General features: G+C 55.0%; 2 protein-coding genes across 2 annotated transcripts in view; one reads left to right on the forward strand and one right to left on the reverse strand.

Moving 5' to 3' along the window:
- Positions 1-18289, forward strand: part of CPAMD8 (C3 and PZP like, alpha-2-macroglobulin domain containing 8) — a 106096-nt gene extending 87807 nt beyond the window's left edge. The window contains 17 exon segments of the mRNA XM_021085095.1: positions 1609-1765; positions 1893-1967; positions 4317-4482; positions 5816-5902; positions 5987-6123; positions 6545-6700; positions 6811-6873; positions 7795-7979; positions 10236-10323; positions 10995-11069; positions 12026-12131; positions 12222-12332; positions 12955-13164; positions 13476-13593; positions 17011-17031; positions 17348-17448; positions 18075-18289. Of these exon segments, the coding sequence (XP_020940754.1) occupies positions 1609-1765; positions 1893-1967; positions 4317-4482; positions 5816-5902; positions 5987-6123; positions 6545-6700; positions 6811-6873; positions 7795-7979; positions 10236-10323; positions 10995-11069; positions 12026-12131; positions 12222-12332; positions 12955-13164; positions 13476-13593; positions 17011-17031; positions 17348-17448; positions 18075-18193 (1975 nt within the window). The 3' untranslated portion in view covers positions 18194-18289.
- Positions 19147-23183, reverse strand: F2RL3 (F2R like thrombin/trypsin receptor 3). Its single transcript, XM_013994618.2, has 2 exons — positions 20891-23183; positions 19147-20616 (listed from the first exon to the last, which is right to left on the reverse strand). The coding sequence occupies exons 1-2, from the start codon at positions 21378-21380 to the stop codon at positions 19583-19585; spliced, it is 1524 nt and encodes a 507-aa protein (XP_013850072.2). The 5' UTR covers positions 21381-23183; the 3' UTR covers positions 19147-19582.

A 23919-nucleotide genomic window follows, 5' to 3' on the forward strand; every position in this document is an offset into this window, starting at 1 on the left:
CGTGTTGTAGCATTTTGCAGAATTTCTTTCCTCTTCAGGGCTGAATAATACTCCATTGTACCTATATACCACATTTTGCTTGTCCATTTGTGTCAGTGGACATGGGGTTGCTTCCATGGTTTGGCTCTTTTGAGTAATGCGGCTACAAACATAAGCAGCATTACTCACACTAATGCTTTCATTTCCTTGAGACCCTGCTTTCATTTCTCTTGGTTGCACATACCCAGAAGTGGAATTGCTGGATTTCATAATTCTGTGTTTAACTTTCTAGGAACTGCCATATTGTTTTCCACAGTGGCTGCACCATTGTACATTTCCACCAGTGGTGCACAAAAGTTCTCAGTGGTGCACAAAAGTTCTAATTTCTCCACATCCTCACCAACACTTGTTGTTTTCTGTCATTGTTTTTGTTGTTGATCCTGATGGGTGTAGGGTTGTGAATCACTTGATTTTGAGGAAGGGGGATTAGTCTTTCATCCTGAGTTGGGCCATTTCCTTGTCAACTGTTCATCCCTCTCGGCTCCTTAGTTTCTATCCAGTGATTCTCCTGAATTCATTGTTTATTCATTGCTCATTCCCCCCGTCCCAGTGCCTTTCACTCAGGGTGCACCATGCCCACTGTGCATAGTTGGACTCGGGGATGGCATGGACAAGGAACAGGCTGCACAGTCACAGATAGACAACACTGACACAGGTAGGGCTGCTGGTTGGTCCAGAGGCAGCCCAGAGTGGGGGGCATGTGGGAGGCTTCCTGTGGGGAGAGACCCCTGGGCTGAACATTGAGAGACAGGTAGGACTTCATCCTGTAAAGAAGGGAGGTCGGCACATGGTGCATCCAGGGCCTGTATGGAATAACTAAAGCTAGTGGGTTGGTTGGGTGTTTTCAGCTGCAAGCAATAGAAAACTGGTTTAAAAGCAATTCTGAACATCAGCTCACACCACAGAGCTGGGGAAGCTCCAGGATTGGCCAGTTTGGCCATCCCACAATTCATTAGGGTCTCTGGGTCTTTGCCTTGGTCCCTGTGGACTTCAGCACAGTGGTTGCTCTCCTCATGGTTGCAAAATGGCTGCAGCTTCTTCTAGCATCACCTCATGGACCCATTCAAAAGCCATTTGCAGGCCTGGGGACTGGAATGCCTATAACTGGCTGGCTAGGGTTACAGAGGAGCCCAAGCATCCAAGGTACCTGGTTTCTGATTCACTTGGGATCTCAAGACTGGGGATCTCTTGGGGAGTGGTTATGGAGGGGCAACAAAGAAGGTCTGTACGTGGTGAGGGGTTGGGTGGGGGATAGGACTGGATCAGCTCACAAAAAGGCCTTGAGTGCCCAGCAAGGAGCAGACCTGGGTTCTTCCTGGGTGGGAGGGAGCAGACAGGGAGGCTGGGCTCCATCACTGGGTCCTGCTGGGCGCCCATACACTTCCATCAAGTGCTCACAACAGCCCTGTGAGGCCAGGCCAGACCTTCTTGTCTAACAGATAAGGAAGCAGGGTCTTGGGTGATGTGGAGAGCATGCCACAGTCCCCAGGGGTGGGGGCAATGAGAGGTGACTCTGTTTGTGCCTCCCCAGTCTGTAGCTCTGCCAGCCCCCACCTCATCCTGTTTCAGGCTCACAGCCTTTGTTCTGAAGTCCTTCGCCCAGGCACGAAGCTTCGTCTTCATTGACCCTCAGGAGCTGGCAGATGCCAAGGGCTGGATTGTTCAGCAGCAGCAGGCAGATGGCTCCTTCCCGGCAGTGGGCAGGATTCTGAATAAGGACATCCAGGTCAGAAGCCCCTCGGGCCTCCAGGGGCCTTGACCTGGCCCTGCCTGCTCCTCAGTGTGGTCTGGGCTGGTCGGGGAGAGGATCTGTCCCCTCTGGCTCGGGGTGAGGCCCGTGAGTCCTTTTGCAGGGTGGGATCCACGGCACAGTCCCTCTGACTGCCTACGTGGTGGCTGCGCTCCTGGAGGTGGGCCCAGCCTCAGAGGTAAGCACAGGGGGCCCCCAGGGGGATGAGGGGCTGGGGGTGGGGCGGTTTTGCCCTGCAGGCCAGGCTGGCTATCTTCCAGCCTTCTTCAGCTTCTATTTCTTTCTTGCTGCCCTCCTTCTGCTCGTTAATGAGGCGCTTTTTTTGGTGCTTTTCAATGTTCATAAAGTATCTAACTTCTTGTGGCCTGAACAGAGCAGTGAGAGTTTCCATCGGCAATCATGGGGGGAGCATGTGTGTGTGCACGCGTGCGCGCGCCCACGTGTGCATGTGTGTGCATGTGCACGCAAACTGGGGTGGGGTGGGGCGGTGTCCTGAGGATGAGCCTCCCAGGACTGTCCACAGACCCCAGGCCCCATTTGGAATCAGTTTGGGCTCAATCACGCTCCTGGCCAGTGACCTGGCTTCAGGAAACCCTATACAGAATATTGGACTTGTGAGTGGCGGTGGGGGGTAGGGTCTAGAACCTTCGAAGACAGTAAGTACTGGACTCAGCAAGGGCTTTGCTGTCCTAAGGATTATAAGGGCCACTGTGACTTCTATGATGCTGTCCCAGGTGGGAGTGCTGTGTCCCCTGCAGCTGGGGCTCCCTCAATAGATGGCTCTCAGCCCCTGGTGTAGGGACTCTGTCGTTCCTAACATCTGCGTCAATGAATTTTTTGGCCCTGCCCACGGCATGTGGAAGTTCCTCGGGCCAGGGATCGAACCTGCGCTGCAGCAGCCACCACCCAGGATCCTCAACCCACTGAGCCACCTGGAAATTCCTGATGATGGATCTTGAGTTGTGGCACTTCTCAGAATTTTCACCCTCACAATCCAGATTGAACTTCTGTGTCTAGGGTTTGCTGTGACCTAAGACCCTCCACGTCCCATGTGCTTTGCCCAGAGGGCCTTTTGTCCAATGTTAACAGAGTTAAATTGTGACTTCCCTCAAATTCATATCCTGAAATCCTAACCCCCATCAGCTCAGGCTGTCATAACAAAATACCACAGACTGGAGGGCTTAAACAACAGACATTTCTTTCTTTCTTTTTCTTTTTAGGGCCACATCCGTGACATTCAGAAGTTCCCAGGCTAGGGGTCGAATCGAAGCTATAGCTGCCAGCCTACCCCACAACCACAGCAATGTAGGGATCTGAGCTGCATCTGTGACCTACAGCACAGCTCACGGCAATGCTGGATCCTTAACCCACTGAGTGAGGCCAAGGATCGAACCTGCAGCCGATGGTTCCTAGTCAGATTCGTTTCCGCTGCGCCACAACGGGAACTCTCAGACATTTAATTCTTGTGATTCCAGTCCTTGGACTGGAGTTTCGCAGGCTAGGGATCCAATTGCAGCTACAGCTGCCAGCCTACGCCACAGCCATAGCAACACCAGATCCCTAACCCACTGAGTGAGGCCAGGGGTCGAATCTGCAACCTCATGGTTCCTAGTCGGATTCATTTTTGCTGAGCCATGATGGGAACTCCCAGTTCTTTTTTTTTTTTTAATTGTATATTTATATTTAATATTTAATATTGTGGATTAATGCATACATATAGTGTGTATATGTATTTGTGTATAAGTCAAGCTAAAACAGGGAGTTCCTCTTGTGGCTCAGCGGTAATGAAACCAACTAGTATCCATGAGGCTGTGGGTTTGATCCCTGGCCCTACTCTGTGGGTTAAGGATTCTGCATTGCCTCAAGCAGACTCGGCTTGGATATGGCATTGTTGTGGCTGTGGTGTAAGCTGGCAGCTACAGTTCTGATTTGACCCCTAGCCTGGGAACTTCCATATGCATCTGGTGCGGTGCTAAAAAAAGAAAAAGAAAAAAAAGATATAAAAACATCACTTACATATTCCACTAGTAGGAGTGTAGTTCTGGAAAGGAATTTTAGTGAATGTATGAAAAGCATTAACAGTCATGCTCTGCCTATAATTTCACTTCTAGACTTCTTTCCAGAAAAGGTATACATAACTAAATGAATTCTTAGATAAATATAATCATTGCAACATTACTTATTATAGTAGAAACCAAGAACAACTTGAGCATCCAATACTAAGAAATCAAGTATTCCTGACATATGATATACCCATAGATAGAATATCGTATTCCTGATTCAGTCTCTGAATTGATCTGTTGTGCTCAGACTTGGTTTGGAAAAAGTTGGTATCAACATAAAAAAAAGGGGATGCGGATTCGTAAGCTGAGGTTGCAGGTGATGGGGGCCCAGAAGGAGGCAAAGCGAGGGGCTGCGAGTGGTCCAGTGCTTTCCCTGGGCATGGCCCAAGAACCTTCAGGAGGGTGGTGGGTGGGGTAAGGGCAGAGCCACCCCCTGGGGCTCTACTTCCCACCCCACCCCACAGGAGGAGAGGGGCGCCATTGCCAAAGCCAGGCACTTCCTGGAGTCCAGTGCGCCCCTGGCTGTGGACCCCTACAGCAGTGCCCTGACCGCCTACACACTGACCCTGCTCCGCAGCCCTGCAGCCCCTGCAGCTCTGCGAAAGCTCCGCAGCCTGGCCATCACCCAGGGTACGTGTCCCCCGCCCATCACCCCAGTAACCACAGTGTGGGGCTGACCCACAATGGGCCCCAGTATACAGCTTGTGAATGCATGCGTGGAACTAAGAAGGCATCCTTTGCTCGCTCTGTGTTGTTATATTATTCGTTATTGCACCTACTGGTGGCAGCTTCATTTGATGAAGTGGCTTGAACCTGAGCATCATTTTCTTCCCCTTTGAAATAGGGGATACCACCCTCTACCCCACCAGGGAGAGTAGCTTTCAGGGGATCCCCTAAGCTTCCTGGAAACCATCCTGGGGCAGGGAGCTGGGAGGCAGGCAGGGCTGCGGCTGACCCACACCCTGCCCCTCATCACTGGGTGAGCCGCAGAAAGCCTTTTCCATCTTTGGAGTGTCAGTCTCTCCATCTAAAAAATGACCCTTACTGTGTTTGGGGCACCCCAGTCACCAAGGTGCGACTTCTCAGAATGCCCCCAAACTCAGTCCACTTTTCCCCCACCCCAGCCTTCCCCAGCAGCTGCACTGGGGGTCCATCCTGCTTCTCTGCTTAAGATGTCACCTGAAGGATTGCTTTCACTGCTTAAGGAAAAAAACCTTAAAAAGTAAAATTCTAGGAGTTCCCGTCGTGGCGCAGTGGTTAACGAATCCGACTAGGAACCATGAGGTTGCGGGTTCGGTCCCTGCCCTTGCTCAGTAGGTTAATGATCAGGATCCCACGTTGCTGTGGCTCTGGCGTAGGCCTGTGGCTACAGCTCCGATTAGACCCCTAGCTTGGTACCTCCATATGCCGCGAGAGCAGCCTAAGAAATAGCAAAAAGACAAAAAAAAAAAAAAAAGTAAAATTCTAAAACCACCCAGTTGGATGACAGTGTCGATCTAGGACTAAATGCTCAAGAGCTGAGGTAGGGAGGGCTGATTTCTCTATGGTTCAAGGTTTTATACCTCACACAAGCTCAGAATCCTTGGAGCTTTTGCAAGCAGGGAGTGGCTTCCTGGACCCATAGTGGGAATGACTGGGGCCTGCATCAGGGCACCAGCCAAGAGGGAGGCCATTGATGCCTGCCATTGATTAGCAATGTCTGCTGGGGGTGCAGAAAAGCAGCCATGGATTGGTGTTGTCTGCCAGGGGTACAGGAAGGGCTGGGTTTATCGCTATAGTTGCAGATCTGAGGTGTAGCCCCAAGACCCTTCCTGACTCAGCCATTTTCCCCTGAGACCCTCTTCCACTGGGGTCCAGTCCCCTGATGTCTCTTCTTGGGACCACATGTGCTGACACTCACCATGGGTTGCAAGGCTGAGTGCCGAGAGGGGTTGGGGCCACTGATCTGTTTCTGGCCTTGCAGATGGGATGACCCACTGGAGCCTGACGGGTTCCCGGGATGTAGACAAGGATGCGTTCTTGAGCTTCAGTGACGGCGTCTATCAGTCAGGTACTGGTCACTCCATCCCTGGTGCTTGCTTTGGGTCCTGGGTCTCAGCATCCAAAGGGCCCCAGCCAGCCTCTTCCGCTGCAGTGGTCTCGGCCGAGGTGGAAATGACAGCCTATGCCCTGCTGACCTACACCCTCCTGGGAGATGTGGCCACTGCCCTGCCTGTGGTGAAGTGGCTGTCCCAGCAGCGGAACGCTCTCGGGGGCTTCTCCTCCACTCAGGTGAGCCAGGCAGGGCCAAAGGGAGGCACTTGGCTGTGGGCAGGGTCACTGTGACCCAGGCTTGGGATTCAGAGCCAGCTTGGAAGCCACCAGCTTCTTCAAGTCCCAGGACAGATTCCTTGCACACAGCCCCTGGGCCATGAAGTCCAAGATGAGGCAGGAGGGTGGGGCTGAGGGACAGATGCACCTGGCTTTGGCCCTCAGCCCCCACTTCGGTGGAGATGCCTACCCAGCTTCTTAGCCCCTCAGCTCTGTGGGTGTCTGTGCCAAATCTGCTCTCTGTGCCAGCCACGTGGGTCCCCAGCCTCCAGAGAGGGTCCATGGCAACCCTAACTTGGGCCAAAACTCCCGGCCCAGAGGCAGAGGGACTGCTGGTTGACCCGCTCCTGGAGCTGACCGCAGCTTCCTGCTCTGTCCCCAGGACACCTGCGTGGCTCTGCAGGCCTTGGCCGAATACGCCATCTTGTCCTATGCTGGTGGCGTCAACCTCACTGTCTCCCTGGCCTCCACCAACCTAGACTATCAGGAGACCTTCGAGCTGCACAGGGCCAACCAGAAGCTTCTGCAGACAGCGGCGGTGCGTGTTCCTGGGACCAGGGTTGGGGGGACAGCCATGAGGCCCCTCCCTGCTGCCAGCCTGCCAGTGTGAGTCTGCAGGGGGAAAACCACAGCATCTTCTCTCCCCAGATCCCCAGCCTCCCCACAGGGCTGTTTGTGAGCGCCAAGGGTGAAGGCTGCTGCCTGATGCAGGTGAGGTTGCAGGAAGAGGGGATGCTCCCAGGAGGCCCCTGGAGGGCAAGAGGGGGAGCTCAGTGTCCGGATGGGCTGAGTGGGGTGGATGTGTGTGAGAGAAAGGCCCCTCAGCAGACTGTCAGCTGCCTGAAATACCACCCACTCTGCTCAAGGCAGGACCCAAGGCAGATGGCGAGGTGTCCCCTTGGGTGTTTGGGGTTCCCCCAGGAAACTCCATCTCACCCTTGTTACAGTGGTTTCTGAACATATGCAGACCCCCCTTTCACTCCTGACTGTGGGACTTGCCCAATGGCAAGGTTTTTCTCCCTGCCAAAGCCCAAATGGGGACACCCAGCCTGGACTCAGCCTGTCCCTCCCCATTGCCCTTCAGTCACCAGGCTCAGGATCTAATCACCTTCTGGGTGGGGGCAGGCTGGCCTCCTGGGCTCTGGCCAGTGGGCCAGAGGGCAAATCTGCCTGAAGACCCATGAAGCCTCAGTTTCTCCATCTTGAAAATGGGAGCCCAGACAATAGTGGATGGACCCGGGCTTGAGACGCAGAAAAATGGGTTGGTGGTCGCACCTCTACCATCAGGGCTAAGTGGCATGACTCTGGAGGTGTGCACCAGGTAAGGCCTCCTGCCCCATCGGCTGGCACCTCCACTCGGTGTTTTATGTTGGTCTCAGCGTATCCATAGTGATACTTTCAGCTAGGAAAGCCTGGAGCCCTCACAGACATTTCTGTGACCAGAGCCCAAGTTGAGGCTGGACCAGCCTTTGTGAGAGGTGGGGTCTCTATATGTTCAGGTCTGTATATGTATATGACTGTTGCTGATGTCACTGTATTGTCCTTCCGGCTGTCCCCCACCTTGCTCTGCCTTTGCCCCTCCCCTCCCTGCCCCCACGGCCCCTAAGCCCCTATCCTCTCACATCCCCCCAGATTGATGTCACCTACAACGTGCCGGACCCGGTGGCCAAGGCTTCCTTCCAGCTGCTTGTGAACCTCCAGGAGCCTGAGGCCCAGCAGCGGCGACCCTCTGGGCCCGCCTCCTCAGCCGATGATGACGACCCAGCAGCTGACCAGCATCACCAGGAGTACCAGGTGACTCTGGAGGTGTGCACCAGGTAAGGCCTCCTGCCCCTCTGGCTGATACCCCCACCCAGTGTTTTGTATCGGTCTCAGCGTATCCATAGTGATGCTTTCAGCTAGGAAAGCCTGGAGCGTCCACAGACATTTCTGTGACCAGAGCCAAAGCTGAGGCTGGACCAGCCCCTTGTGGTCCTTATTCTGATTACAAGACGACACACATCAGCCATACTCATCAGGGAATTTTGAAGAATGAAGTTTCTTTTTTTTTTTTTTTTTTGCCTTTTCTAGGGCCACTCCCATGGCATATGGAGATTCCCAGGCCAGGGGTCAAATTGGAGCTGTAGCCGCCGGCCTACACCAGAGCCACAGCAATGCGGGATCCGAGCCGCGTCTGCAACCCACACCACAGCTCACGGCAATGCCGGATCCTTAACCCACTGAGCAAGGCCAGGGATCGAACCCACAACCTCATGGTTCCTAGTCGGATTCGTTAGCCACTGCGCCATAACGGGAACTCCTAAAGAATGAAATTTCTTATTCACAGGTCCTAAAGGGTACACGACCCTACCAAGGGCCACACAGTGAGGTCACAGGTAGAGGGACAGAGAGAAGGCACAGACCTGAGATTCTGTCTTTATTGGAGCCCAAGGGTGGGGTGCCTAGGGTTTTGCAGATTCATTCTTTATTGGTGAATATAAAATTTAAGAGCAGGAATTAGGGCACAGGAAGGAGGAGGCGAGGTCACCCAAGTGGTCAGTTGTCTATGTTACCCAGGGCTTTCTGAGAGAGACCTTTGGGAGTTCCCGCTGTGGCTCACCAGGTTAAGAACCCTATGTTCATAGTGTCTGTGAGGATGCGTGTTCAATCCCTGGCCTCACTCAGTGGGTTAAGGATCCAGTGTTGCCCCAAACTGCAGATGTGGCTTGAATCTGGAGTTGCCGTGGCTGTGGCATAGACCAGCAGCTGCAGCTCTGATTCGACCCCTTGCCTGGGAATATCCATGTGCTGCAGGTGTGGCCGTAAAAAGAAAAAAAAAAATGAAAGAAAGAACTTTGTGTGTGTGGGCAGCCTTGTTCCTTATCTAGTTGTTTATCCAGTAGCTGTGTCACACAGCTGCCACTGTCTTTATTCACAATCAGTGTCCCTGCAATTGAAAGCTTACACAACAAATGATTTTGGAAATGAGTGAAAGAAGAAGTGGAAGTGCCTCAGAAAGGGCGCAGCAGACTCCAGTGACAGGTCGGGCTGAGTGGGGCAGCTGTTTGTGGCCCCTAGGAGACCCACCAGCTCCAGGTCTCTCAGTTTCCCAAGGATGATCCTAGGACCAGGCCACAGAGTGTCCTCAGGGCAGGGGGGTGGTGTATGAAGCTGCCTTCAAAGGATGCTCATCGCCATGGCAATGATGGAGGAAGCCAGAGGTGGCTGGTAGCTATGGCACCTGAAGCCCATCAGAGCTGCGCAGGCATTGTCCTCAACCTTGACCCTCAGCCGTGAGTCTCCAAGGCCCCTATCTTAGGAAGTTCTGAAGAACAAGCCCAACTTGGCCCAAGCCCCAGAGCAGAGGGTCCTGGGCTGAGTGGCCCTCCAAACCTCCAGCTGTGTTTCCTGCTCCACAGTGAGACTCAGGATGGTATCACTCAGCCGGGCTGTCACCACATCTAATGGGGCAGGAGAGCAAGAAGCAGCTGGGCCAGCCCAACTGTCTGGCCCAGGCAACCCTGCCTGGGCATCTCTGTTCCATCCTCGGATGTGTGAGGAAGAACCCACTGTGTGCCCTCCAGATACAGGCTCTCTCAGGCCTCGCTCCCACCTGCCCCAGGGACTGTGGTCACCCCATTCCCTCAGGCCCACAGTCTGCAGGTTCTACTCTGAATGTCAGCCTCCCTCCCTGTCACCAACACCCGGCACACCCTAGAGGCTAATTTACCCACCCCTTCATGTCACAGAAGGGGAAACTGAGGGCTGGCACTGTTTGGAGTGATGGGGTATCCCGCATGGCCTGGACTCTCTCAGTCCCATGAGCTGCTTCCCACAGTGGGGGTACAGCATGGGGTTCAGGGCAAAATACAGCCCAGAGTCGACAGATCTGGATCAGGCCCAGAACTCTAGGCAAGGCCTTTTCCATATGATCTCTGTCTCAGCTGTGAAATGGGCTGCTCGATGACGTAGCCAAGGGTGTTTGTGCAGATGGGCTGGCAGGCAGGCTCAGGGGTTGTGGGGACCGAGGAGGCTGTGAATCCCATTTTGGGGCCTGAAATCAAGGGCCTCTCCATCTCTCCTCTCATTGGAAGGTGGCTGCATGCAGGGTCGTCCAACATGGCAGTCTTGGAGGTGCCTCTGCTGTCTGGGTTCCGGGTGGACGTTGAGAGCCTGGAGCAGGTAAGGTGGCATCGGTGGGAAGGGGCTGGGTGGGGTCTCTGGCTGATGGCCCTGACCAGATTGCCAATTCCCAGCCCTTCACAAAATGGGTTTTTGTTTTTGTTTTTGTTTTTTGCTCTTCTGGGCCAAGTTGGTGCTTTGGGGCTGGCCACCTGCGGAGGGGCAGGTGAGGAGGGGTGGCGCCTCTCCTAGTAGGTGTCACTCACTGGGCCACCTGTGCTATGATCCACGTGGCAGAGGAGGGGGTTTGGCAAATCTGCCTGCACTTTGGGGATGATGTGGGGTGCCAGAGAGTGCCCCCAGCCGAGGTTCTCCAGAGACTTGCCACCACCCTCAACTTAAAGAGAGACCAGTCCCCTATTGTGGTGGGAGGGGGAAGAAGTCACAAAGAGGGGAAGTTGTCTTGCCTGAGGAGGTCTGCAGTGCGGGGAAGGTGGAGCAGGATAGCAGGTCCTGGGGGGGCGGTGGTTGAATGGTGCAGGTGAAGCAGGAGTAGGTGGCAGGGTGCCACCCCTGGCCCAGCCCATGAGGACTTGCTGGATGATGGCAGGCAAAACCCTCAGCATCTGGGGCCGTGGCTCCTCTTGGGTTTGGGCCCTTGGAGATCAGGGAGGAAGAGGGTTTTGGGGCCGAGGGGCCTGGCGGATCCTGACCTTTGACTTCCTTGGCAGCTGCTCCTTGACAGGCACTTCTCACTGAAGAGGTATGAGGTGGCTGGACGAAGAGTGCTGTTCTACTTTGATGAGGTACTGCCAGCAGGGGGCGCTGGGCGGAGGTCTCCACAGCAGTCATATTGTCCAGGGTACAGCTGTCATGACCCCTGTGTGGTTCCCGCAGTGATCTCCTACTATGAAAAAGGAACTGGAAGAGTAAATCTAGGCAGAGTTGGTGTGGCTGCTGGCTCTGTGCCCCAGCCAGCTGGCTTTGGTGGGGAAAGTTCACAGGGATGTGGAATAGTATTTAGGCATCAAAAAGAATGAAGCACTGATGCACTGAACCTCAAAAAAAGGCTGAGTGAAGAGACAGAAAGCAGATGGGTGGTTTCCAGGGGCTGGGGGAGGGGGAATGGAGAGTGGCTGCAGATGGTGATGGAAATGTTCTGCAGATGGATAGTGGTTGTACAAGACTGTGTGTCCTAAGGGCCACACACACATACACAGGGAGGGAGGGCACCTGCCATGGGGGAGTGGGGAGGTGTTGAAAGACCAGCTAAGATGTTTTCCCCAAGTGGGATGGAAGGACCCACATAATTGAGATGGGATCAGGTTTCTGTGCTTTGGGTTTGTTTGTGTTTGTTTGTTGTTCATTTGTTTTGCTTTTTGTCTTTTTCAGGGCTGTACCGATGGCATATGGAGGTTCCCCGGGCTAGGGGTCTAATTGGAGCTATAGCCACTGGCCTACACCACAGCCACAGAAACACGAGGTCCAAGTTGCATCTGCGACCCACACCACAGCTCACTGCAACACCAGATCCTTAACCCACTGAGCGAGGCCAGGGACCGAACACACTACCTCATGGTTCCTAGTCAGATTCGTTTCTGCTGTGCCACAATTGGGAACAGGTTTCTGTGTTTCATGCCTCTAGTGCACCCTGAGTTCTGTGCCTACACTTTGGGGCATCCCAGAGCACAGAGGCCAGAGTCTCTCAGTCCCTGGCTTTAGTGGTCCCACTGAAGCTCGATTTCGTTGGCTGTCCCTGCAGATCCCCAGCCAGTGTTTGACGTGCATACGTTTCCGGGCGCTCCGCGAGCACGTGGTGGGCAGGACGTCAGCGCTGCCCATCTCAGTGTACGACTATTACGAGCCTGGTAAGCCCGCTCCCACAGCCCGCAACCCCAACTTGGTCTCCACCCTGTCACCCATCCCTTGTCACCCACTCTTCTCCCCTCATCCCGCAGCCTTCGAGGCCACCCGCTTCTACAACGTCAGCGCGCACAGCCCGCTTGCCTGGGAGCTGTGCGCAGGGCCTGCCTGCAACGAGGTGGAGCGTGCCCTGGCCCAGGGCCCCGGTGAGTGTGCGGAGTCACTGCTCCTTCCGGCCACCTGCCATCCCGACCTGACCCGCAGGCCTAGGGGAGGGTAGTCCTCTTGGAGGGGAGTCACCGCGCCGAGGAGAGTACAGCACGGTAAAGGCTGGAGGACCTGGCAAGGTTCAGGGCGTGGTGCCAGATCAGAGGGGGCGGGGCTGAGCAGAGTGGGGTGGGCAAGGAGGAGGAGGAGGTGGGGCTTAACAGGGTGGGGGTGGGGCCTAGCGGGGCGGGAGTAAGGCGGGTGTAGAAGCGGGTGGTCCAAAGAAGAGCCCTAACCTCCCCTCCCGCACAAGCCAGAGGGTGTTGGGACGCAGGGACGAGCGCTCTGAGTGCGAGCGCCGAGTCAACGAAGCAAAGGGCGGTCTCAGGCCCTTTATTTCGCAGACTTCTTGAAATGGGTTTAGATTGCTTTTAATGCAAAACATTTCTTTTAAAATTTTGTTTCGTAAATACCAGGCGTGAAATTCCCCCAGGTCAGGGCTCAGGGCCTCCCAGGAACTGTCTCCAGTCCGTGGACCATGGTCCCCAGAGCCAGTGGGAGGCGAGGGCTAAGTCGGGGGTGGGGTTCCCGGGACCCTGCCGACTTCACTTGGCCCCTTAGGCTGGTCCCCCGGCGAGCGAGGTCCCGTGGCCATCCCAGAGGAGGGGGCGACGATCACCCGCTGTGACTGCGCTCGTGACTGCGGCTCCAGCGGGGACCCGGTGTGCGGCTCCGACGGCATAGTCTATGCCAGCGCCTGCCGCCTTCAGGAGGCCGCCTGCCGTGGTCGTGCGAGATTGGAACCCGCGCCCGCCAGCCGCTGCGCCCTCGGTGAGGACCCACCCGGAGCCCGGCTTCGGGGACTCCACCTCGTCCCAGAATGCATCGCCCCATCTTTATCACACCATCTCCTTTGCATCAGGGTCCTTTTGTATTTCCTCAGTCTCAGTCACTTCTCCCCAGCCCCACCCCAGCTTTGTGCTTAGCTGTCTCACCACCTCTGATCTCTAGGTCCCTTTCCCCACCTCGTTTCTGTTGCTCTGGTCCACACATCTCCTCCCTTCAGGCCCCTTGGGCTGTTGGTCATCCAGATCCTCTCTCTCCAGTGCTTTCCCTACTGACTCAGTCCTTCTTCCTTCCAGAGCAGCCGACACCAGGCTCTGCCTTGTACAACTATGACTATGACCCAGATCCCCTGGACACTGGGCACCTGGCAGCCGGCCATGAGGCAGTGGACTTGGACGGGGAAGCAGAGGACAGGTGAGTTCTAGGCCTACTCTCAACCTGTTGGAACCTGGCAGGGTGTGGGAGTGACTGATGGATGGGTCAGCCTGCAGGATTTTAGGGGATGAGATGGGGGTTTTAGGGGATGAGGTTGGGTCCAGTCTTTAACTGTACCTGGGGGCCCATGTTAAAGAAGAAATTATTCATGATGCAAGGAGTACTTTATTCAAGGGAAGCACTACTGAGATAAATGGAGTCTTGCAATGGGATAGAGATTTTACCAACTCCTAATACAAATAATCATCATCATAATAATAAATGGGAATCAATAGCCAAAGAGTGGGATGGAGGGTCACTGGATGGAAAATTACTACGAGGTGCGTTCCTGCTGTGGCTCAGTGGGTTAAGAACCCAGCTAATGTCCATGAAGATATGAGTTCAATCTCTGGCCTCATTCAGTGGGTTAAGCATCCCGAGTTGCTCCAAGCTGCAGTGTAGGTCACAGATGCAGCTTGGATCCGGTGTTGCTGTTGCTGTGGCTGTAGCACAGGCTGACAGCTGCAGCTCCAATTGGACCCCTAGCCTGGGAACCTCCATATGCTGCAGGTGCGGCCCTAAAGAAATTTAAAAGAGAAGAAAAGAAAAAATTGCTAAGAGGAATCGCCAGGGGTGAAGGAGGAATATTCTAGCTAAACCAACCAAACCAGATTGTTGCTGAAGGCAGGGCAATGAGACATCACCAGGGGAGATGGTGGAGGATGAGGAACCTGATCAGCTATCAAGGGTGATTGGTCTGGAGGCTGGCGGATTCTGGCTCAACTGACATATTAGGAGGATTCTTGCTACAATTGCAGATGAACGTGGAAGCCTAAAACTTGAGACTGAGGTGAAAAAAGAGCTCAGAGGAACCCTGGTAGAGTTTGGTCAGGGAGAGAAGCTTTGCCTCCTGAGGGAAGGATGGAGGAAATAGGAGACAGAGGGAGAGCCCTGTGGAGTGAGGCTGGGAAGGGGCTGCAGGGCAGACTTCCTGGAGGAGGCAGATCTTTGGGGTTGCGGAAACTCAAGAAGTTTAAGCAGCAGGCTGATCTATCAGCTCAGATAGATGCCAGGTCCAGGAGGCTGGCTGCACAGGCAGGCCTCAGAGTCCTTCCTTCCTGGATGGCAAGGGTCTCCTCCATCCTTGCTGGTGGCAAAGACTGATTTACATCCCCAATCAGTGAACCCAGCAGGAGAGCTTTTCCATGAGCACCCACCAAAGTCCCCGAGACTTAGGGATATGTCATCTCACACCAGGCACTGGGGTTGCTTGTTATGCATATAATTATCCATAGGGCTGGATTTAAGGTTACTGTTGTGATATTTTTGTTTTGTCCTCCTGTGTTTCTCCTTCCACACTTTTCTTTCTTTCTTTCTTTCTTTCTTTTTTTTTTTTTTTTTGTCCTTTTAGGGCCAAACCCATGGCATACAGAGGTTCCCAGGCTAGGGGTCCAGTCGGAGCTTCAGCTGCCAGCTTATATCACAGCCACAGCAATGCCAGAGCCAAGCTGCATCTGCGATCTACACCACAGCTCACGGCAACACTGGATCCTCAACCCACTGAGCGAGGCCAGGCATCGAACCTATGTCCTCATGGATGCTAGTCAGCTTCTTTGCTGCTGAGCCACAACGGGAACTCCTCCATGCTTTCTTTCGGATTTATTGAATATTTTTTAGAATTCCATTTTAATTCAGTTATTGTCGTTTTAGCTTTTTTAGTTTTTATTTTTTTAGTGGTGGCTCTGGCATAAGACTTACATACATCCTTAAGAAGTCCCTGGTGGTGTAATGGTTAAGGATCAGGCATTGTCACTGCTGTGGCTTGGATCACTTCTATCCCTGGCCCGGGAGCTTGTCCATGCCTCGGATGCCACAAAAAAAAAAAAAAAAAAGAAAAGAAAAAAAAAACTGTATCTCCTTAAACTCTTCACAGTCTACTTGGTGGGACTCTTGTAACCACTTCACCAAAACATGAGCAACTTTGAAGCCCATTACATCTGTTGTCCTCTCCTATCCCTCATGCCTTAATGGTCATATATAGAGCTTTAAATTCTCTCAAGTGTTGCCCACCCTGTCCAGTATCTGCCAGCTGTCTCCTGTGCCTTCTGAGAGAGGTCTGCTTTTATTTTCATTTGGAGGGGGATTCTTATTAAACTTCTAAATTTGTGATAACTGTAGGTTTACATGCAGCTGTAAAAAATAACAGAGAAGGAGTTCCCATTGTGGCTCAGCCATAACAAATTCAACTAGTATCCATGAGGACACGGGTTCGCTCCCTGGCCTCCCTCAGTGGGTTAAGGATCCACCGTTGCCACAAGCTGTGGTGTAGGTCACAGACTCAGCTTGGGTTGCTGTGGATGTGCTTAGGCCGGCAGCTACAGCTCCAATTTGACCCATATTCTGGGGACTTCCATATGCCACAGCTGCGTCCCTGAAAGACGAAAAAAGAGAAAGAACAGAGAGAGAGAGAGAAAAGAAAGAAAGAAAAAAGGAAGGAAGGTGTAATAAAGAGACCTTAGGTGTCCTTCATCCCATCCCCCAGTGGTAACATCTCCCAGTACTCAAATATGAGGTTACACCACGAAACTGACATCAGTACCTTCTTCCCATATTACTCCTATTCTGCGACTTTTACATGCACTCATTTGCCATTGAGTCTGCAGTTGCCCTCACGTGTAGATGTGTGTGATCATGACCACAGTCAAGATACAGAACAACCCGTCACCTCAAGGATCCCTCTAAGCATTACCGTTGTGGCTTATTGGGTTATGAAGCTGACTAGTATCCATGAGGATGTGAGTTCGATTCCTGGCCTTGCTCAGCGGGTTAGGGATCCCATGTTGCCTGCCCCTGTGGCATAGACCGGCAGTTGCAGCTCCCTGCGCCCCCCCCAAAAAAAGAAAGATCCCTCTACTTGCCCTTTTATAGCCACACCCACTTTGCTTCTCCCACGCCCCACCCCAACCATTCATCTATTCTTCCACTGTATAATTTTGCCTCCCACTCTATAATTTTGCTTTGAAAACAGAATTGTGGAGTATGTAACCTTTTGAGATTTTTTTTTCCATTCACTTTGCTCTTCATCTATGATGTTGCATCGGTAGTTCCTTCCTTTTTATAGATGATTAAGTTCCAGAAATAGGTTCTCCATTTGGTCGGAGGTCCCCTGCACGTTGCGGATCATTCTTACCAGAAGTGAACGCCCCATCCCATCGCTGTGGCCTGGTGCGGGTTGAGCAGGGTCCTGAGGGGCCCGGATGAACCCATGCACCCCAGCACCCCCACCGGTCTTCAGATGGGGTTCTGCGGAGGCAGCGGGGCTGAGCGACTTGGAGGCGGAGTCAGGGCAGGGTCCGCCACAGCCCAGCTCCCAAGGCCGGCAGCCCACAGGCATTTTTCTCCTTCTCTTCCTGTCAGTCAGAGTGGCTTCTCTTCCTAAAGCTCGGAGCTGGAAGACGTGGTCTGGCTGGGTACCCCTTTTCGTCCCACTGGAAAGGGGCCGCTGACGGGGGACTTGACCATCTGGGGGCTGGCAGACCCCGCCGCAGGTGACCCCTGCTTCCCAAAGAACCGGGTAAAAGAACCAGCAGAGACCTGCCCTGACGGATGGAGGGCCTCCTGGGGGCCCAGCCCCCACTTCAACAGGAAGGACAGTCGGGGCAGGGGGTGGGGTGGGGGTGGGGGTGGGCTGAAGGCTCCCCTCCCCCCTCCTCAGCTGCAGCTGCAGCTCCAGGCATTCCCCTCTCTGCCCCAGCCCTGGGACTGGGCGGCCAGAGCAGCGCCTGCAGGCTGATGTTCTGGTCTCCGGAGAAGGGACAGAAGAGGGATGTTTCTGCAAAGAACTCAAGGCCAAAGGTCTGTTTCTGAGGGAACGTGACCCTGGCCAAATTAAGGAACTTTCAAACGAAACAGGCCACCTTTGTCCAAAATGTAAAGTCCAGGCCTTTCTTTGGCTGCTGAGCCCTTGGACCCAAACCCCAACTTATTCCGGAACTGTCACAGTCCCCACATCTTTGGTCTTGGCAGCACCAGGCCTGTGGGAAGCCCTGGGTTCCAGGCAGATGTGCCTTCATTCTCCTTCTTTCTGGCTCAAACCCTAATCTCCCAGAGACCACCTGCAGGACCGTCCCCCTGCTAGAAGCCTGGGACGGTGTCCCAGCTCCGGATGGACAGAAGCCGAGTGCTCAGACCTGCCTCCTTCTATGGACCGTCCCAGCTGCCTGTGTCCCCTCCTGTGTCTGGCTGTCTTCTCCCTCTGCAGTGCTATTTATTTCAGCCAATCTTGCTCATCTCCAGATAGCGCGGAGACCCTGAGGGGGCTGCCTAGACTGTGGGTCCCTGTTGTGCAGCACTGGCCACTTTCCGTGACCCTAACACACCCTCCCCCCACCAGCCTTCAAGGTACTGCTCCCTTGGCCGAGGCCCTGTTGCCCACTGGCCATAGAGGCCGCTGGTGTAATAAAAAGCTCATTTCCATCAAGTCATCATTGGGCCTCCCAGCTCCCATCCGGCCCTTCACCTCTATCCCTTCATCTACAGCCCAGCCTTTCAGAGCAGGGAGGCGGGAAGGAGGCTTTGGAACACATGCACCCTGAGATAATCGGAATTCCCATGCATTTGTAAGAAATCAGGCCAATGCAGAGAGGTCCCGGGTACCCTTCATCCTGCCTCCCCCAGTGGTAACATCTTGGGAACATTACCAGGCTATTGACGTGATAGGCTTCTCTGATTTAATCACACGGCCCCCGGTTCACTTTCAGGTGTGTGAGCACGGGTGTGCATGTATGTATGTGCATGTATTTGTGTGTCTTGGGGCTGCTGGCTCATTCTTCCCTGGACCAGAGACATGTGAACTCAATGGGGAGCTCAGGAAGGGCACCCATTCCCCACTGCCCCTGGAGAGGGCTTCTTACTTCCCACAGTTGATGCAGTGCCCTGTGCCACCTACCAGGTTGGGGAGCCACCGGGTGCGTGTATGTATCTAGGACTGTGGCTGCCCTTCCTATGTGGTGTCCCCTGGCTTGGCTCAGAGCCACCTTCAGGTGGCTGGGGGTGGAGTCTGCAAAGCTGCAGCCCCCAGACCCCCAGTGCACAATGTCCATCTTCCCATTACCATGCCCGCTTGGTTCATGGGGAAGTTAACTGAGAAGAGGAAGCAGACCACAGACAAGGGAGAGGAGGTGATGTCTTGCAGCCAGGGTGACAGTGGGAGGCTGAGCCCTGTAGCTCCCAGTGATGGGTTGCACCAGGATTTGGGGAGCAGAGCGGGAGTCCCCACTGCTCAGGAGATGCCCAGCAACACTGAAGCCCACCCCAAAGCCAGACCCTGGGCTTCTGGGTATGAAGACCGCCAACAGGGCTTCCAGCTGCCTTGGCCACAAAGCGGGAGGGGGCTTGAGTCTGCTCCTGGGTAGGGTTCTGTGATGGATCTAAAGACAACATCAACCCTGTCCCATCCCCACTTTAGACACAAGGGAGCTGGCTGGGCCTGGGAACCTGCATTTAACCCCACCCCGCCCCGTCTTAGTTTCCTGAGGCTGCGGTAACCAGATACCACAAACCAGGTAACTTAACAGAAATTTATTGTCTGATGGTTCTGGAGGCCAGAAGCCTGAGCTCAAGGTGTGGGCAGGTTGGCTCTTTCTGGGGCTCTAAGGGAGAGTCTCTCCCAGGCTGCTCTCCTGACTTCTTATGGTGGCTGCCCAGCAGTCTCTGATGTCCCTTGGGTTGTGGTCACATCACCCCATCTCTGCCTCCATGGTCACATGGTCTGCTTTCCTATATGTGTCTCTGTCCTCTTCTTACAAGGACACCGGTCACTTTGGATTTAGGGTCCATCCTATTCCAACGTGACATCATCTTAACACCTGCAAAGACTTTCTTCCCAAATAAGCTCACATTTGGAGGTCCCGGTGGACATGACTTGGGAGGGGGCCCTCTTCAACCTGGAACAACCCCCTCCTTGGTTTTTTTGCCTTCGGAGGGTCCTTCAGACGAGTGAAGAGGACCGGGTGCCCGTCCCTGGGCTGCCCGCTTCTCTGGACGCTGTCGTGGCTCCAGGCACTCTGCAGAACAGCCCCTCCCGCACCTTGCCCCTGAACTCGGCTGACACGTAGTAATAGATGAAGGGGTCCACGCAGCTGTTGAGGGTGCTGAGTGCCAGGCTGGGCACATAGGCAGCATACAGGTCCCCCCAGGCGTTTGGACCTGGGTTTGAGTAGTGCAACAGCAGCAGCACGTTGCTGGGTGCGAAGAAAATCATGGCTGAGGCCAGCACCAGCGCAGTCAGCCTCAGTGGGTGGCCGTAGCGCTGGCCACCAGCCGCCAGTGTGCGCAGGGTGGCCCCATAGCTCAGCAGCATAGCCAGCAGCGGCAGGAAGCAGCCGAGCACTGCCAGGCAGATGAAGACGGGCTGCCAGTAGGAGGCTTGCGTGCCAATGGGCAGCACATCATGGCAGAGCACATGGTCCGAGTGCGACAGCTGGAAGGTCTGTTGCTGCAGCGCCAGGGGCAGTGCCAGGGCAGCCGCCAGCAGCCAAGCTGCCATGCAGAGCCCGATGGCCAGGTGCTGGCCTCGCAGGGCACGGGCCCTCAGCGGGTGCACCACGGCCAGGTAGCGGTCCAGGCTGACGGCGGCCAGTAGTAGCACTGAGCCGTACATGTGGCCGTAGAGTGCAGCCGTGTCCAGGCGGCAGGCGGCCTCACCAAAGGGCCAGCGCTGACCGCGCAAGTGGTAGGCGACTCGCGGCGGCAGCGCCAGGGCCAGCAGCAGGTCAGCAGCTGCCAAGTTCATCAGCAGCACTGTGGAGGGCAGTCGTGGCACCCTTGTGGCCAGCACCCACAGTGCCAGGCCATTGGTGGGCAGCCCCACTGCCAGGGACATCCCATAGAGCATGGGCACCAGCCTCGTGGGCACCCAGCCCAGCAGCAGTGCCCGAGAGCTGAGCGGGAGCTCCAGAGTGTTGCTGTCATTGGCACAGGGCTGGCCGGGGTAGCTGCGTGGCTGGGGCCCTGGTGTGCAGTCTGGGGGAGAGAGACCAGAAGGGGAAGAGGGATGGAGGCGCTGAGGGCCCAAGTGTCACCCCTCCCCCCACTCCCTGACATTAGCAGTTCCCCCAACTGGATGGTGTGGCCCCTAGACACTACGGTCCAGGCCTCAGCTCTCAGGATCCCCCGGGGTTGGCGGGACAGAGCTGTGGTTCTTGGGTGGGCTGGAAAACCCCCCTGCCCCGTTCTGTTTCCCCGTTATTGGCTCTGGGCACCCCCTAGTCCCAAGGCAGGGCCTGAGGTCACTCACCATCACCATCCTCTCCCTCTGTGCTCCCGCCGTCATCGTAGGCGATGGGGGTCTGGGTGTCATCCTCTAGGCTGAGCCCCAGCGCCAGAAGCCACAGCAGCAAGAGCGCCCACATGTTGCCAGGGCTAGGTGCAGGCTGGTCTGGGCTGTGGCCGGCTGACCTCAGGCTTCCTGCCTGACTGGACCCCCACCCCCAGCTTCCTGAACACCAGCGGAGGAGTGGACAGGGGCTGGTGAGATAAACCAGCCCCTGCCCCCATGATCCCTGTGCAGAGCCCAGGGCCTGGACTGAGGAGGTCTGGCCCTTGGGGTTACTCAGCTGCACAGTGTCTAGGTGCTCAGCCAGCAAGACGGGGGAGAAGGTGCCAGACTTCAGCCCCAGCTCCAGGCGCAGTCTCTGTCCAGCCCTAGAAGCTTCTGTGAGCCAAGTGGTGACTTCCTTTTTTTTTTTTTTTTTGGCCATGATGGGAATTTCCCTGTGCCACAGCATTAAGAATGCTGGATCCTTTAACCACTAGGCCACCAGGGAACTCTAGGTGCTTACTTTCTTGCTGGCCAGTCACATCTTAGCCCCCTCCTTGTGACAGTCCAGCTCTCTTCCCCATCAAGACCTCTTGGTCCTTCCTAAAGCCCCCACCCTCTGGCTTTGGCAGGCAGGATGAGATCCCTGCCTTCTCCGGTCAGAGGTCAGAGCAGGTGAGAAGTCCACCCTCCCCAAACTCCCCTGGTCCTCTGTGGGGGCTACTCATCTTATGGAACCTCAACTATGCCCAGCCACAGGCCCCCGGATGGGTGCAGAGTTAAGCTCAGACAGGGGTAGGCCTTGTGAGCCTGGGGTCTGCAGAGGATAGCTGAGGGGGTCTTGGTCCTCAGCCAGACACCCCGATGCTGACCATGTGCTGTCCTCGGGGGGGGGGGGTCTTAGGGGAGCCCAGCTGTGGCCCTCTCTGGGAGTGCCCGTTGCCAGTTCTCAAAGCCCGTCTGCTCGGGTCCTGGCCCACCTCCCCTCAGCCTGGGGCTCCAGGTTGGGGGGAGGGGATGGTCACAGCCATGCCTGAGCCAGAAGGAAGAGGCCAGGCCAGCCCAGAGGGCCCCCCTGAGCCATCTTCCCCTGAGGCCCTCACCCCTCAGACCTCTCTGTGTCCCATCCAGAGGTGGGGGGTACTCCGTTCTCCCGCAGACCTGAGAGAGCCTTCCCCCTCCCACCTTGGGGGAGCCCCACACTGTGTGGTCAGGGATGAGCCACTGTGGCAGGAGGCAGTGTTGAGGGGGAAGGTCTGGGAGCAGGAGGACCCCTAGGGGGAGCTGTAGGGGTCAAGGAAGAACAAATGGGGCGGGAGAGGAGGGCCGATGCGGCTGTGTGCTGGTGTGACGAGCCCTAATCTAGCCACACTCAGGGACAGGAGGACCGGTCAGGAAATGACCGAGCAGTCCTGGACAGAGTCAGTGCTGTGATGCTGGAGGTCCCCGCCCCCAGCCCCAGGGTTGGGGGAAAGGGAAACCAAGGCCTGGAGAGCTCGGCGAGGGGAGGGTCTCAGCCCGGAGCCTCTCCTCCATGTCTGAGCAGGTCCACCAGCACCAATGACAAATTCAGCACCGCACCTATGGCTTGAAGCATACGTGATCCATGAAAGCCTCAGAGCACATGCAGACCCTCTGCGGCCCCCCAGGAAAGAGCAGGAAACCCTTGCAGGGGAAGCTGGAGCTGGCAGTTCTTCCGCACACAGTCAGGGTGGGCTGAGCCCCAGGAGGGTGGTTTGACTCAGGAGTTCCGTGTCTAGGAATTTATGGCAGACACTCACGCTCAGGAAGACGTCTGTACAGGGAAGTTCCTGGCAGCGCGGGGAGGAGTGGGGCTGGCCCATCAATGACGACGTCCCATTCGCCATGGCAACAGACCTGAGCCAGCGGGAGCCCTCGCCCCCCCCCGCCCCCGCCAACTCCAGACACAGCACATGGAGGTGCAAGGCCATTGTCCCAATCCAGTGACAATCAGGCATGTGGTGGTACCTCCTAGGGGACAACAAGAGCAGCTGCCTTCTGGCAGGGGCTTGGGCCCCTGCTTTTCTCCAAGTGCTTTTTTGTGCTGTTGGAATTTTCTGTACCATGTGTCACTTTCCACGAAAACTCATGTTTAAAAAAATGCATGAGTAGCTTTAAAAGGAAAGAAATTTCTGGAGTTCCCGTTGTGGTGCAGCGGAAGTGAATCTGACTAGTGTCCATTAGGGTGCGGGTTCGATCCCTGGCCTCGATCAGTGGGTTAAGGATCCAGCATTGCTGTGGCTGTGGTGTAGGCCAGCCCTTGCCTGGGAACTGCCATACGCCGTGGGTACAGCCCTAAAAAGTTAAAAAAATAAAAATAAAAAAGAAAGATTCTGACAGAGGCTACATCATGGATGAAGCTACATCACACAGTGCTGTGTGAAATAAGCCAGTCACAAAAGGACAAATACTGTGTGATTCCACTTATATGAGGTCCCTAGGGTGACCAAATTCATAGTCACAGAATGAAGTGGAAGGGTGGGTGCTGGGGCTGGAGGAGGGGGCGAATGGGAAGTTGGTGTTTAATAGAGGAGAGTTTCGGTTTGGGAAGATGAATACACTCTGGAGATGGATGCTGGGGATGGTTGCACACCCACGTAGATGTACTTTATGTCACCGAACTGTGTACTTAAAATGGTCAACATGGTAAATTGTGTTATGTGTCTTTTACCACAATTTACGTGAAAAAAAAAAGAAAAAGGCAAACAGACCTAAACCAGTGGTCAGTCCTGGAATTCCTTATCCTCCAGCCCAGCCTAGACCCCCTCAAATGAACCCCAGCTTATCCTCCCCGGCTGCCCCCTCCCTGCCTCACTGTGTCCAAGGAAGATCCAGTGGGGGTCGCTGATGAGTCACAGAGGCCCTAGAGTCCTTCCGATGCAATAATTCTTGGGATGGCCATCGTTTGTGGAAGTCGTGTTTTATGTTGTACTTTGAAGCCAGATGGGCACCCACAAACATGCCTGGACCTCCCCTTGTTCCGGGGC

The sequence above is a fragment of the Sus scrofa genome, chromosome 2 (genome assembly GCF_000003025.6).
Source record: "Sus scrofa isolate TJ Tabasco breed Duroc chromosome 2, Sscrofa11.1, whole genome shotgun sequence".
Classification (NCBI taxonomy): Eukaryota; Metazoa; Chordata; class Mammalia; order Artiodactyla; family Suidae; genus Sus; species Sus scrofa.